This window comes from Arachis hypogaea, chromosome 13 (genome assembly GCF_003086295.3).
Source record: "Arachis hypogaea cultivar Tifrunner chromosome 13, arahy.Tifrunner.gnm2.J5K5, whole genome shotgun sequence".
Classification (NCBI taxonomy): Eukaryota; Viridiplantae; Streptophyta; class Magnoliopsida; order Fabales; family Fabaceae; genus Arachis; species Arachis hypogaea.
This window is the reverse complement of record NC_092048.1, coordinates 137,177,873-137,193,792: the sequence shown is the minus strand read 5'-3', so window position 1 is coordinate 137,193,792 and position 15,920 is coordinate 137,177,873. Positions and strand designations below refer to the sequence as shown.

The following is a 15,920-nucleotide window of genomic DNA, read 5'->3' as shown; positions in this document are numbered from 1 at the left end:
TCTAAAGTTACAGTTGATGATTGCTGAATTGTTGCTTAATCTAAAATTTCTGTCAATTTATTTTGTGGATGTTGCTATTAATTTATTTTGTGGTTGTTTCTATTGCTGAAAGAAAAAGGTTGGGGATAATTTGTGGGTGGGTGATAGTAATTTAGGATGATGGACGGGTAATAGAAAGAAAAAAGATGTGATAGTTATAATGACAGTGGTAATGGTTATAGTGGCAATGGTGATGGCGATAAGAAAAAGGAGAAGGAGAGAGACGTGTAACGGCAATGATGATGATGCAGAAGTTAATAGCGAGGGCGAGGAGGATTTTTTTATTTTTGTTTTAAGGGTAAAATTGTCTGAAAAATATCGTTTATGAATAAAAAAATTATTTTATAACATTTTGTAACGTTGATGATGATTTTAATACGAAAAAAAAAGTAAAAAATAATTTTATTTTGACCTCAAATTTTAGAGATGAAAAAAATACTTAAGCCTAAATTAATTAAGATGTAAGCATTTCCTAGTTGAATCACAATCAAATCATTTTCTCTCGAGTACCAATGGCAATGGAAAAAAAAAAGTTAAGAAATTATTTCATTTCAATTGAATTGATTTATGAATCAAATGATTTCATTAAAATTATAATAAAATTAATTTGATTTTATCATTTTACATTTAAAAAAAAACGTGTATTTAGTAATTAGTAAAGGCAAAATACTGTGATATTTTTAGATATCAAATCCAAGCATTTCCAAGCAAAACTTATCTACAATGGTAGGATTTCAAAATACAAACAAACAATAGTGGAAGTCTTCTTAATTCCAAACATAACATTTTATTCACAAATTGATTCAATTCCAATAATTGTGCATTCCCAACATACTCAGAGTAATTTCTCTTACCACCTTACCAGTGTCACTGTTACCGTTTCCTGAACAAAATCCGAGAATTAAGATATCCGATCCCCGTAATAAAACCTTCCTTCTAATAATTTAATTACATCATCATGAAATCCTCATCATCACTGTCAGAAATTTACTACTAAAAAACATTCCTTTCTTGAAGAGCCAATCTAACACATAAATCATGGCATTCATCATGTTCTTCCTTTCTATTATTACTTTTATTTTTATAAAAGAAAGAAGCAAATGAATGAATCAATTAAGTTGAAAAAAATGATTATATTTTTCTTTATATACCTATTTTCTGGGCAAGCACATAAAGTCAATACAAAGTTTCTCATTCATATTGTTCCATTTGTCCCTTTATCCTTTTGTGGTTATCATTGTTTTGTCATTATAACCAACCAACACCATATATTAATATCAACTTTTGCAGCATATAAGTTTTCTTTATTCATCATTATTGCCAAATCATTGCAATATCATGGAATCTTCATTGACTCTAGCCACTGAGAGCTTCTCATATAGTTGGTTATCATCATCAGCCTGCAAATCTACTACTACAACACCATTAGACCCAAATTGCCACAACTTCAACTTTGATATCTCTTTTTTAACTAATCCATCACCTAATTCTTCTTCTTGTGTTGTTGCTTATGCTGATGAACTCTTCTCTGCTGGTACCATCAAACCTCTGTTTGTTCTTCACCCTAATAACACCAAACTAGTAGATTCCTTGGACAAAACCATTAATAAGCCTACTACTTCTTCATCTTCCAATTCAAGAGATCTTAGGTCTCCAATTCATCATCATAATCATGATGAATTGTTCACAAGGTGGAAGGCATCAACAAGGAGAACATTCAAGAACATATCGAGGCGTATCGGCCGGTTAAGCCGGAAAGTTGTGTGTTCAGGGAAGATTGTTAGTGTTATTGATGATGATATTGATATTGATAATCACAATAACAAGAACAAAGAAAGGCAAGTTAAAAGATCATCAATTACAGTTCATCCTGTTATTGGTGCTTTCCATGATTCTCATCTTGAGAATTCAATTCATGAAGCTGTTCTTCATTGCAAAAGATCAGTAGGTACATTTTTATTCATGCTTTTCTAAAATTTGTTAATCATCTTTTATATATATATATATGCAAATTATTTTTTTCTAAAGATAATAGTAGTATTTTATTTAATAGAAAAATAAATACAATGTCTAAAAATTAGGACAAAAAATAAAAAAAAATTTAAATATTTACGAACAGGTAAAATTGTAAAAAAAAAATTAATATAAAAAATAGATAAAAAAACCTTAAAACGCTATCCATAAGGCATATTATTACTTCCTTGTTAATCTTCTTTTTCATATTTCAGAAAATTGAAGAGAAGAAAAATTGGACAGGCTTTAATTTGCTAGAGACATGCCAAGCTGAGGGATTTATACATGATATATTAAGTTAAGGGAATGTTGGAATATATTAGTGGATCCTATGTTCCTGATGTTAATATATGTAATAATTCATTTTAATATATATATGTTCTTTATTTTAAAATTCCTCTTTATATTATTAATCACTCTACATGTCAATGAAATTCTTGCTTTCATAGCAAAGTAGTGTTTCATTATAGTAGAGTGAATACCTCGAGATATCTTTAATCGATTTGGTTGAAATCCCTAATCAATTGTCTTCAACTTATGTTTGTGTTCTTCACTCTATCACATTCTTATTATTCCAATTCTCTTGGAAAAAATCCGTCAATAATTTCGAAAATATCTAGTTATGAAAAAGCAAGAAAGAAAATATACACATTTTTATGACTTGATTAGTTAATTTTTCAAGGTATCAAAAATAAAGTATATCATTAGACAAATAGTTGCTAAATTAAACACTAGGGTGCGTGTCATATTTTTACCTTTGTGTGAAGTACGTATTATATATATATATATATATATATATATATATATACTTTGAGTTTGTTTGATATTTTATTTATTTAAAAATAAATTAATGTATGTAAAAAAATTATTTAAAGTACTTTTTTTTAATTTAGTTGTACAATATATATTTAATTTAATTTTAAAAGTTATTCGCTATTGTTGGTTGTAGTTATCTATGTGGTACACCAAAAAAGTATCTCTTTCTTTTCCACAACCTTACAAGTGCAACCAACAACCTCCACAAGGTTAGCTTGTCAATTTAAAAAGGATACGTTATTCTCGCAGATGTGAATAAAATAGCTAAGAGCAATGTTTTGCATAATGTAGAAAGCAAATTCTCCTGGCAGAATCTTCTACTCCGGACAATTATTCCTGCAACTTTATGAAACCTAGTGTAGTTTTCCATAATTGATGCAGAAATAATAATGTTTTCACAAATAGGAATGAATGCAATAATTTTAATTAGAATAATGCTGAGGCTCATCAGAATTTATTTTTTTAGCTATCACTTAGTCATCAACTCAATTCTTTTAGTTTAATTTCTTAAATTTAGTAATCTAATAATATTCTGCGACTATATTTTTAAACATAGTTGATGGATAACTATAAAAAAAAATAATAAATTCTGATAGTTATCTCTATTTCTCTTTTAATTAATATATATTGCCTGTAATTGTGTGGTAATAAATTGATTATTAAAAAGAGTAGGTTTTCAATCAAGATCTAATTGTATCATTGTTATGAACATTTAGGAAAGTAAATATCATAGATAAGTGGAATTCCCAATTGAGAAATGTTATGTGTCATCTAAGATTATGCTTCAAAGTTAAATGTTATGTGTCATCTAATTTCTAAGTGGCACACCAAGAGAGGTTCACTTTTTTTTTAACCTTTTTTGTAAAAGAAATATTCTTGTTCGTTTAAAGCAGTGCAAGAGAAGTAGGGCAGGAAGGGACAGATAGTGTTGGAGAAAAATCCAAACCTGATTCTGTCACTTTATAACTCCTGCGCATTTATTTTCTTCATTATTCTTTGTTCTCTTGTTCCGTGGTGTTGCCTCCTTATCTATCATGATTGATGAACCACCGGAAAGTGACCGTTATCCCTTACTCTTACTTGCCATTTTATGTTATATACCAAATTAATACAAACGCATTATTGATGGTTAGGTCTTTAATTTTCTCATTATTACATTTTCTTCAACTGGATTCTAACGACATGAGATCCTATCCTAGCTATTTAAATTCGGCGGTTTTTGCCTGCCTATTTTTTATTTAAGCCAAACTTCAATAATGAAGAAAAATATTAAAAATAAGAAATTAAGAAAAAACTATATCAAGTTGTTAATTATATGTAATAACTACCTCAATAAAAAAGGCAATAGATAAATAAATGAATAACATTATTTTCTTATCTCCAATTTCTTATAACGTTGCCTTAATATGTGAGGACAAAATCTGTCGGTGCACTACTTGCATGTAGTAATTGTGCCAACTAATAAACATGATATTCAATATTCATGAAGGTGGGCACGCATGTCGTAGCCATGGTTTTGAAAATTGGATCGAATTGATCGATGGAACCAATTCAATCGAGAACCGACGATAAAAATAGTTTAGTTTATTATTTATAATCGCTGAAGAGAGAATTATTTGAAAATTATAGAAGTGACCGAGAACCGATCGATTAGACTGAATCAGTAACCAGCAAATTCGAATAAAATGACGACGTTTTGTTTATTTGTAGAAAAAAAATAAAAGCCAAAACCATTCGTGAACCAACTCTCCTTTTCTTCCCTCAATCATTCGTACACTCTCTAGTATGGATAGCAATGGAACAGATAGGGGCGGGTTTTTGCCCTACTCGACCCCATTCACCATCCTATTACTCATGTACTATTCGCCCTATCATTATCCATGGGTAGTAAATTGCAGTACCCGAACTTGCCCCTGCGAGTATCCGTCATTAAAAAAATTAAATAACATTTTAACTTTTTTATATTCATATATAAATTAAGACAAAAAGTTAAAATTCATAGATAAAATAAAATACAAACATAAAATTCATACAATGTCATTAGTTCAAATAACTTGAAAAAAAAAGCTAGTGTTAGATCACTACAAATTTAACACCATAATAAATAAATTACAATATTAGATATAAAAAAGTCTTCAATTCTTATTCTTGATCACTTTCAACATCTTCATCATTATTAAAAGTTTGCAAATCAAGATTTAAACTTGAAAATCAAAAGCGATAACAATTAACAAATTAATTGGTACTGCTATGTAAAAAATTAACATAAATGAAGATTAAACAATATATCATCTTTACTTCCTAAAGGTGCCCACAATCAACTTTGGCAACACATCAAAGCTTCAATTATGTCTTGTTTGAGCTTTGCACGATGAGGAGAAATTACACGACCACTTATATTAAAAACAGATTCAGAGGCAACAATGGATACTAGAATAGCATATATATCCTAGCTATTTTTGTAAGAACTTTAAATTTCACCTTATTATTCTTTCACCATTTCAAAACATTAAAATTAATGACAACATCTTTTCAAATTGCAAACTGACAAATCATAAAACACATTTTCCACAATGAAAGTAATTTCTTTAGTCATATATCTCACCAGTCACCAACAAAAAAATAAAGAACCAACTTGTATTTCCTCTCTTGCTTTAATTTTATAGTTTAATACATGATTGATGCCACAAAACGTATATCTAAAATCAAATTTACTCTACTATAATCTAAAATAAATAACTGCCAAGTATTAGAATAAACATGATGTTTGACAAAATTGAAAATATCAAAATTTTCAGAACTCAGAATACAACTCGTCACCAAAACACAATTCAATGACTCAACCAAGTAACCAACTCAAACAAGACTCAACATAAACTAAGTATTACTTTGATCATAAGTTTAAAATTAGGACAAAAGTGTTACTAAAATTAAAATTAGGGAACATTGCAAACCCTAAAAAAATTACCAAAAAAAGTAGTGATTCGCAGCGAACTCACAGCGAGACTCACAGGGTATGGCGACGGACTCACAGCGATGGCGACAAACTCACGGCGATGAAGAACGGAGGACGGAGGCTAAGTTCTATGCTCAGACGGAGGATGATCGCGGCGAAGCTCTGCTCAGCTGCTCTTGGACAGAGGGTACAGCGACGGCAACAGACTCATGGCGACGAAGGACGGAGGACGAAGGCTAAGTTCTACGCTCGGACAGAGGACGATGGCGGCAAGCGCTGCTCAGCTGCTCTCGGACGGAGGATGGAGGAAAGAACGACGACAGCCGGCGAATAGGTGTTGGAGAAGAAGAAGGCAAGAAGCTCGATGCTCTATTGCTCTCAGCCTCAGCCTCTCACTAGTTTCTGGAATCTGGAGAAGAGAAGAATAATTTTAAAGCCTCAGCCTCTCACTAGTTTTTGGAATCTAGAGAAGAGAAGAATAATTTTAAAGTTTCAATGTTGCATCTGAGAGTGAGGCTGAGGCACACCCATATTCCACACAAAAATTGTTTATATATTTTTTATATTTAATAATATTTATTACTTAATTTTTACATATTTATATTATATGTTTTATTTCGTATTATAATATATACTCCAGGGCAGATTCACCCTAACCCCAACCCCGCCCCGCCCCGATGTGGGCGGTAATAAGCCGCCTGCATCCGGGGCGGGTAATAACCCGCCCCGACTGAGTAGGTGCCGAGCGGGTACTCCTGCCACCTCTACTCCCTGGAGACCTCTGAAGTAAAGCAAAACCTTAGCCCTTCATTGCCGCCGCTTTCCCAAGGTACTCAGCGCCGCCGCCGCCCCCAGGTCCTTAGCGCTGCCGCTTCTTCTTCTTTCCCGTTTTTCAGAACCCAGGTAGCTCGGCATGTCGTCTTCATCTTCGGTGACTTCTCTGTTCGTGGCTTGGAGCAGCTCGCCGTCAAGTCGCCGCTTACTATCGTCTCGCCTATCGCCTCGTCTCGCCGGTTGCCGTCCGTGTCTCCGTCGAAGGTTAGTGGTCTCCGCTTCTTCCTCTTAATTCTGAATGTTCGGTCTTCTTCTTCGTTTGAAATTCTGAAATTGTTATTCAATTTTTGTTCTATTTTTCTTGTAATATTTTGACATTATCTGTTGTTGATAGATCTGTCTTGTATTCGCTGGTTGGTGATGACTGTAAATTTTTTTTTCAAATTTACTGATGGCTCGATGGCTCTGTTAGTCTATTTTAGTTTTTTACTGTTTTGTAATTGTTGGATAGTAATGGCTCTGAAATTTTTGTTCAAATTTATTGATGGCTCTGTTTTGTAATTACTAGTTGTTGATGTCACTTAATTTTTTTGTTCAAATTTACTGATGGTTTTGTTTTGTAATTACTGGTTTTGCTGGGCGAAGGTTTAGTGTTTTGGAATGTTTTATAATGTGCTAATGTTTGTAATTGTTGGCTTTCTTTGTAATTGATTGGTGAAAGTTTAGTGTTTTGTGATTATTGGTTAATATTTTGGTTTGTTTGTTGCTGAATACTGTAGGTGGAATTCAGATATGGTCGTGTTGATAATTTTTTTTATTTCTCATTGTGATGCGACTGTTTTTAATTTCGTATCTATTTTATTAATTTTAGTTTTGGATAATAGTATTAATCAAGAAGCAATTACTAATAACAATGCATCTTTGAATAATAACTTGCTTGTCAATCCTTCTATCTCGAATGATGCTGCTAATCCTAATCCCCATAGTACTAACGATAGTCAGTCACAAGGTTCTTCTAATTTACGAGGAAAAATAGATTTAGCTTGGAAGTATGTTGCTCTACAAATAGTGAATGGAAAATCATATATAATATCAATGTTTATTTTGTCTACAAGTTTTCAATGGAGGCAAAATTCACAAGATGAAGGAACATCTAGCAAAGATTACTGAACACGTGAAAAAATGTCCTAAAGTTCTATATGATGTGGAAAAACAGATGAAAAGATTATTAAAAGAAATTCAGACCAACAAAAATAAAAGAAAAGTAAGTTTTAGTGAAGAGGGTGGTGATGAGGTAGAGGATGCAGTTGATGAAGCAATAGTATGTTATAATTTTATAATTGGTAGATGAATGGTGGAGGTTATTCGATAATTCTGCTCCATGTTTACAAAGGATAGCTATTTGCATTCTTAGCCAAGCATCTGCTTCTTCTGGGTGTGTGAGAAATTGGAGTTTTTTTTACCAGATTCATACAAAAAGAAAAAATAGATTGGAGCATGATAGATTGAATGATATTGTTTCTGTTACTTATAATTTGTGTCTTAAATTCAGGTAATATATGTTTCATGCAATAACATATTATTTCATACGTAATTTTTATCATAACAAATTCGTAAATTATTAATTCTTCATATATTGTATTTAACTTTTTAGGTAGAAAAAAGAAAAAAGAAAGCAAAAGATATAATATGATCCAATTGATTATGAAAGTATCAATTTAGTTGACTTTTGGGTGACGGAAGAGGTTGTAGACAAAACACCTGATCTTCCTAGTAATGTGGATGACTTATTACGTGAGTATTATAGTTTATTTTCTAATGATGTATTAAAATGTTGTTTATAATATAATGATAACATGTGTATTTTGTTAGGTGATATTGATGCTGTTTTATATCAAAGTGGCGGTGGTAGTGGAAATGAAGGTGAAGATAATCCCACTGAAATAAATTTGCAACAAGTTCTTGTGAATTTTGATGATTGATAAATTATAATATTAAAAAATATTTTATGTAGTGTTTTAAATTTCGAAAATATTAAATTATAATTATATTTTAGAGTGTTTATTTATAATTATTTATTATTCTATTCTAAAACAATTTTTTCGATTAAATCACCAATTAAATCAATTAAACTAATAAATCAATAAATTAATAATTAAAATAATTTGACGACTGTTCATACTACTGACTACAGAGAGAGTAGTAGAATTTCTCTCTAAATACAAACACTACGATGAATCAATTCTTTAAAGATTATTGTCATTATGTGTGATTTGCACAACAAAAATCTCAATAACAAAAAATTAATCACTACATTCATTATATATATATATATATATATATATATATATATATATATATATATATATATATATATATATATATATATATATATATATATATAATGAATGTGTGTGTGTTTGTCATTTTATATATTCTGTATGTAAAACAAACTACAGTAATCTATCAATAAAATAGTCAAATATCTTATAATAAAAGAATGAAACTATTGCAAATCTTTTCATCAATATCAAATATATATTATCATAATTTAATTTTAATTTATTTTTAATATAAAATAATTTTATATATGTAATTAATTACATAACATCATATTAATATAAATAATTATTTTTTATATAGACTGTATAAATAATTATAAAAAAACAGTTATAGTTGGAGGTTAATATAAAACATTTTTTCACCAGGATCAAAATTAAATTATGTTATTATACTATCTTTTTTTTATGTCCATAAAGCACAACATGTTCTCCCAAAAAATCCAAGATAACTATTATTTCATATCAGAAAAATAAAGATCATATACATGTTTTAGATTTTTTCGAAAATTTTAATTGTATGGCTCTATAGTCATATTTGACTCACTTACCAACAAAGTTGATCCATTAGAAAAGCCATGCCATACATACATAGGGACAAGCACAGGTGCTGCCATTGTAATGTGAAATTCCAGTAATCCACGTGAATTACACGTGCATTATTAGCAAAGTTGTGTTGTATGTGTGCATGCAATTTCAAAACAAAAGGTAGTATTATTAATTAGTGAATAAAATATTTTTTTTTTCAATGCATGGATGGACCCCAAGACCTTATGAATAAGATCCTGAATTGAAAAAGACCGTAACACATTGGGGACCAGTTACACCAATAAGATAATTAGGCTTAAACTTGGAAGAATATAGCTCTGCGGCCACAAAGAGAAAATGAAATCATATTCATAGTTCACCAAAAAAATTACGTTTGAGTATACGACAAACAAACTTGAAAGGAATGTTCGTTTTGGCTTATAAGGTCGCTGATCGAATGTCCTAGAATTCTAACAACAATTTCTGTCTTCTTATTACATTCATCCCAAATGAAAAAAAACAAAAAACACCACTTGCTTTAAAACGAAAAAACCAATAATCTTATATTATATTAATTTTTCGGAAATATTAGCTAGGCAGTTAAACATTTTTTTAACGAAATCATATATTTACGCATGCGCACTTTCGTTTGATTTTTTTCCTTTCTTTTTTCATCATCTTTTTTTATATGTTCAACAAAATTATTAAACACATATCGCATAACATAAAGATTTTGTAATGAATAATACACAAATTTTTAAAAGACTATAAACTCAGATTATCGACTAACTCAACCAATAAAATGTATTCAATATATTAAATATTATTAGAACTCAACACAAAATTATTAGATAAAAATATTAATATAGAAAGGACAGAAAAAAGCAACAATGGAAGTAATTTTTGAGCTGTGTAGTAAAATTATTGAGGACAAAAATTTTAGAGTCGAGCACAAAAACTTTATAATAACCAACACATAAATTTTTTTATATCAATTTAATAACTTTATTTTTTATGAACTTTGATGTAACATGAATCACTACTTATTAATTTTCGAATTCTTTAGGATGAGGGAGTTTGAATAACTTTTTTATCACTTTAGTTATTTAGTATGAAGTATCAGGATTTTGTTTTACCTGCTAAAGAAGAATAAAAATAAGAAACAGAGAAAAAAATAAAACGAAACAGAAAAAAAAAACTCTGCAATAACTCCAAGAGCAAGAAGGGAAAGAAAAAAAAATATAGTAACAACAAAAATAAAAAATATTTTATTTACTCGTATATTATGTAAGTGATTTTTATTGGGTTTTGTACCAATTTTACAAAACTTAGTTACTAAATGCTTGTATGTGTATGAAAAACGTTAATTTTTTAAAAGATAATAGAAATATAGACATGGTGAATAAAAAAATTCGGAAAAGCAGATTTTTAAAGCTAACGAGTAACTACTAGTCTCTAACTAGAAAGATAGATTTTGATGGTAGTTATCTGTTTTTTTTTTTTTTTTTGGTCAGGTGGTATTTTATTTTTTAAATAGCCTTTTTCATATCCTTTTTTTTCTTTATTTATTTATTTTTTTTTTTGGGTCAGACAACTCACGCACACATTCACACTCGACATACACTTTATTAAGGGTTCATCCACTGTCTCTAGTGTGACTTGAACCCAGATTCATCACATTTGAGGCATTGATGATGGACCACTAAGCTAAAGCCTCAGTTGCTGGTATTGGTTTTCATCTCTCTTTATCCGACTCTTATTGGGCTTCTGAATCTCATTCCATTCTTGATCAGGCTATATTAGTTACAAAATGGGCTTTCGACCCAGCAAAATATATGGATTTGACCTTGAACAGGTTATAGTTTGAAGTCCAAAAATACTAGAGGTTATAGTTTCACATGAAACCCAAATGGAATAAGGTTAGATAGATCTAAAAGACAAAGATTAAAGTAATAATTGTCAGAAGTGGGATTTGAACCCACGCCCTCTTTCGAAGACCAGAACTTGAGTCTGGCGCCTTAGACCACTCGGCCATCCTGACGTTGTTGTACTTGATTTGGAGTTTTATAATAACATATTTATTTTACTAGCCATGTATTATGGAATAATCACATTATTGTATAAAACCTTATACTGTTGGGAGAGATAAATCATAAAATCCTATCTTTTGCTGTCAAGGAATTGCCATCATAGATAAATATCGTATCACCTTGAAGAAAATGAACGACCATAGATTTTTCTTTTTTTCTTTTTTTAGTAATGAATGAACGGCCATAGATTATTAGATATATCAAATATCATGCTTCTTGGTTAGAAATTATTGCTCCTTTTTATTTGGGCCAGTAGTCCTAGAAGCTGGCCCATATTGAATTTGAATATTTTATGTCTCTTATTGTCATCTCTCCATATGTATGTGGTTACTGTTGACCGAAAACCAAAATGTTATGAACTGTTAGAATTGAGATGTCAATTCTAGTATTTGTAATTGTTGTGTGTGGTATAACTAATATGCAAGAACAACAACTGTATATGATGATTTTTTTTTTGGTATTAGTATGTGATGATGTATTAACTTGCTTCAATTAACCATGCGGACTATTGGTCAAAAAATATTTCACCCATTACTAATTGTACTTAACAACACGAAATTGTTGATTATTAAAGTTACGAATGTATTGATAAATTTGGAGTTAAACGTCTATGTCTCTATGGTGCCTAAAGTTTCAGCTGTGATACATTTCTTGGAAATTCAATCTGGCATCCAGAGTCAAAAAACGCGTATCCAATTTATATGTTGCCCAAAAACGCGTATCCATACAACAAAGCTTTCAAACACATCTTTAATTTTGGTACCAAATAAATTGCAGTGTACAAAAGTCTTTTACAATGTGACTTTTCTTTTGAAATTCACGAACACCATATGTATTATTTTCAATTTTTCATTGCTATCACTGTCATCATAGTTTCATTCTTGTTAATTACTAGTAGATATGCATGCACCCTGAGAGGTTTTACTTTGATTTGATTTTGAAGCATAAAAAGTTTTGAACATAGTTGAAAGAATCAAATCGATGATCGAATTCATTAGGTGGTTATTAGTCCATTGATTTATTGATTCAACTAATAAGTTATTGGTTAAATCGATAAAACTGATTCTACGTAAATAAAAATATAAAATAGTCAAAAGTCTATAAAATTAAAAGTTAAAATAGATATCTTCACTAATATTTTAAAAACAATCAAACTTCAACAAATTATAATCAATAAGTTATAATTCATTTATCATTAAATAAATATATAAAATTTTAATATCTTTTTATAATAAAGTTTTTTAATTTCATTTTCATACTAAAGTAACTATTTTTTATTTCAATAACTAACTAATTAGTTTGTATTTAGTATATTATTTTTATTAAAAAATAATATTTAATAAATATCATATAAAATCATAAAAAGAATAATGGTGTTGTAATTAATAAAAATATTTGATATTTTTATTTATATATTTAATAATATTTATATTAATAATTTTTATAATAAAAATATAATTAATTTAAATATAAGTGAGTATAAAATTAAAATAATATTAATAAAATTATTGTATATTTTTATTATATAATTAATAATTAATATATAAAATCACAAGGAATAATATAATTTAGTGACAAAGGGAGCATAAAATAACAAGGAAGACTGAGGACCCAAGTTTAAATAACATCAACAATTTTAAATTTTTTTCAATGGCTCGGTTAGATTGATTTTGACCGGTTTTTATTGGTTTTGAACGATTTTCATCGGTTCTAATCATTAAACGATTATATTATTAAACCGAACCGATTGAGAATTCAGTTCACTAATTTTCTAGTTAAACTGATAAGTCCAATTTAATTCTTATAACACTAATAACATACAAATAAAAATGTTATTCCTATACCAAATCACTAAAATTAATTATCAATACATTACAACTTTAATAGTTGATTTTAGTATATATCTAACATAGTGACATACAAATCATTCATGTAAACGAACAATATATTATTCAAGAAAATTGATGCTGAAGGGATGGATATATATGATAGTATCATAGTATCGTAGTATCTTGTGCAATTAGTTGGCGCTAATCATTCCAACTAAGTGGCGAATTTTGTCACTTCCATAACTTCCCTTTCAAACTGAAAGAGACGGATTGGAAAAAGGGATTTTCTCTTTTTTTTTTTTTTTACAAAAAAAAATCTGTTTGCAAGATATAACTTTTTTCAATCCTCAGTTTATTTTTTTTAAATAACTTTCGATTAACATGAAATTTAGAAAAATAATTTTTAAGATATAAGTTTTCAATTTAATGGTGAATTAATTTTTAAAATTTATGCAAATAATTTTTTTTTGTAATTTAAGAATTATATCTAGAGTCAAAATTACACTGATATCAATTGATCATCTAATGATACTGCAATAATAATCTAACCACAACGCATAGGTATGAAAGCTTCATAAATTCATTCCGTTAAAGCACTACAATAAGCATGGGATTTACCGACGATTTTTTTAAGAATTTATAATGGTTTTAAATGATCGCAAAACAAATAGTCAGCATTTAGATGATGGCCATCTTTTATTAGCGGCAGTTGTCAGCAATTATTTTATTTTTGGAAGTAAAATGTTTTAATTATTAATCTTAGTTTTTGTATGTGTAATTTTTAAAGTAGTATTTATTTTTAGAAACTATGACTGAAACTGAGAATTGAGATTTATTATTGTATTTAATAACTAAAAATTGAGACTAAAATTTTAGGTATGAGATACAAAATTTAAATAATTTATTCCGTATCTCAAAAAAGTAAAAAAAAATAGGCAACTAAAATTTTTAAGAACGAAGACTGTTTAAATAATATTTTTTTAAATATTATTATTTAATTTTTTAAATTCTAAATTTACTATTCAATCTTCATATTTATCTTAAATTAAATATAATACAGAAATATAACTTAGTATAAATATATTTTTACCAAATATATAGAGCATCAACTTCGAGAAGTCTAACTTGATACCAGTGAACTACAGTCAGGAGTAGGTCAATCGGATGTGTCAGCTATTAGATTGTCAGAGACAGCTCTGCCGGTGCGGTATCTTGGCATTAACCTAGGAGCGAATTCGCGGTTGGTAAAAACTTAGAAGCCGGTGATCGATAAGGTGGAAGAGAAATTCAGCTTGTGAAAAGCAAAGGTTCTTAGCAAGGCCGGAAAGCTGGTACTTATCAAGTCAGTTATCAACAGCCTGCCTATTTATTACTTGAGTTTGTACAAGATGCCAAATGCGGTTGCACGAAGAATTATCTCTTTGCAGAGAAATTTTTTTTGGGAAAAGGATGATGGAAGACCGGGTATGGCACTAGTGAAATGGAAGATGATCTAGGCACCTAAGAAGTTAGGAGGGTTGGGGGTGGATGATGCGGTGGTCCGAAATACGACATTATTGTTTAAATGGTGGTGGCGGTTCTCCAAGAAAGATTGTCCCCTGTAGAAGAGGATTGTATGCTCTTGCAATAGCTTGAACCCAAATCACTTGTTGTCAACTCAGATATTACCAAAGAGGGGAGGACTGTGGAAAGACATATGTCAAGTGCAAATAAAGGAGCAACATATCAGGTAAAAGATGATTGATGAGCTTGCTATGGAAGTAGGAGATGGTAGATCCACCAGGTTCTGGGAGGATACATGGCTCCAAGTGGGAAAGCTGAAAGACAACTTTCTGAGACTCTTCTTGATTTCAAACAAAAAAGGACCAGTTATTGGAGATTGTGAGTTCTGGAATGGGATAGAGTGGGTGTGACACTTCCAATGGAGGAGGAAACTACGACAATGGGAGACAAATGTACTGAACCAGTTGCTGCATGTCCTGCAATCTGTTAGATTGGTAACAGATGTGCAAGATAGAGTGGTGTAAAAATTTAACAAGGAAGGCGTTTATTCAACTAATTCATTTGTGCAGGTTTTGTAGGAAGAGACTTTGGATGAGGAGCTACTGAGCTACAATTCACAAAAGAAATTTGGAAATGCCTACTTCCGCCACGAGTGGAATTGTTCTCCTGATTTGTTTTGGTAGGCAGAGTCAACACTAAGGATCGGCTGAGTAGACTGGAAATCCTACAACAGAATGATACTATGTGCATGTTATGTAAGAAAGATGCTGAAAATATACAACATCTGTTTATTACCTGTGAGTACTCTTGGCAGGTGTGGTGTGCTTGGGTCTCGACGTTTGGACAGAAGTAGATTATCCCCGGTACTGTAAAAGAGCAATTTGAGAGTTGGAGATCTGTGTCAATGAAAAAATAGATACGTAAAGAATTCATGTTGTTGATAACAATATCAAAGATGACATAGAAGTTGTATGACTATTATGTTTTGTTTGTCTGTAATGCTCCACATGTGTGTTGAGCTCTTTCTTTTTAA

At 29.9% G+C, this 15,920-nt stretch overlaps 1 protein-coding gene and 1 non-coding gene across 3 annotated transcripts; one reads left to right on the top strand and one right to left on the bottom strand.

Moving 5' to 3' along the window:
- Positions 1-1,154: 1,154 nt before the first annotated feature.
- On the top strand, positions 1,155-2,586 carry LOC112791920 (uncharacterized). Of its 2 annotated transcripts, none has more exons than XM_072212747.1 (2): positions 1,155-1,983; positions 2,268-2,586. In XM_072212747.1, the coding sequence occupies exons 1-2, from the start codon at positions 1,378-1,380 to the stop codon at positions 2,352-2,354; spliced, it is 693 nt and encodes a 230-aa protein (XP_072068848.1). In that variant the 5' UTR covers positions 1,155-1,377; the 3' UTR covers positions 2,355-2,586. The 2 variants fall into 2 exon arrangements, with proteins under 2 accessions (XP_072068848.1, XP_025690743.1); XM_025834958.3 differs by having other exon boundaries at positions 1,175-1,987.
- Positions 2,587-11,422: 8,836 nt separating this feature from the next.
- Positions 11,423-11,506, bottom strand: TRNAL-CAA (transfer RNA leucine (anticodon CAA)). The gene has a single exon. It is a non-coding gene; the product is annotated as a tRNA-Leu (tRNA).
- Positions 11,507-15,920: the final 4,414 nt, after the last annotated feature.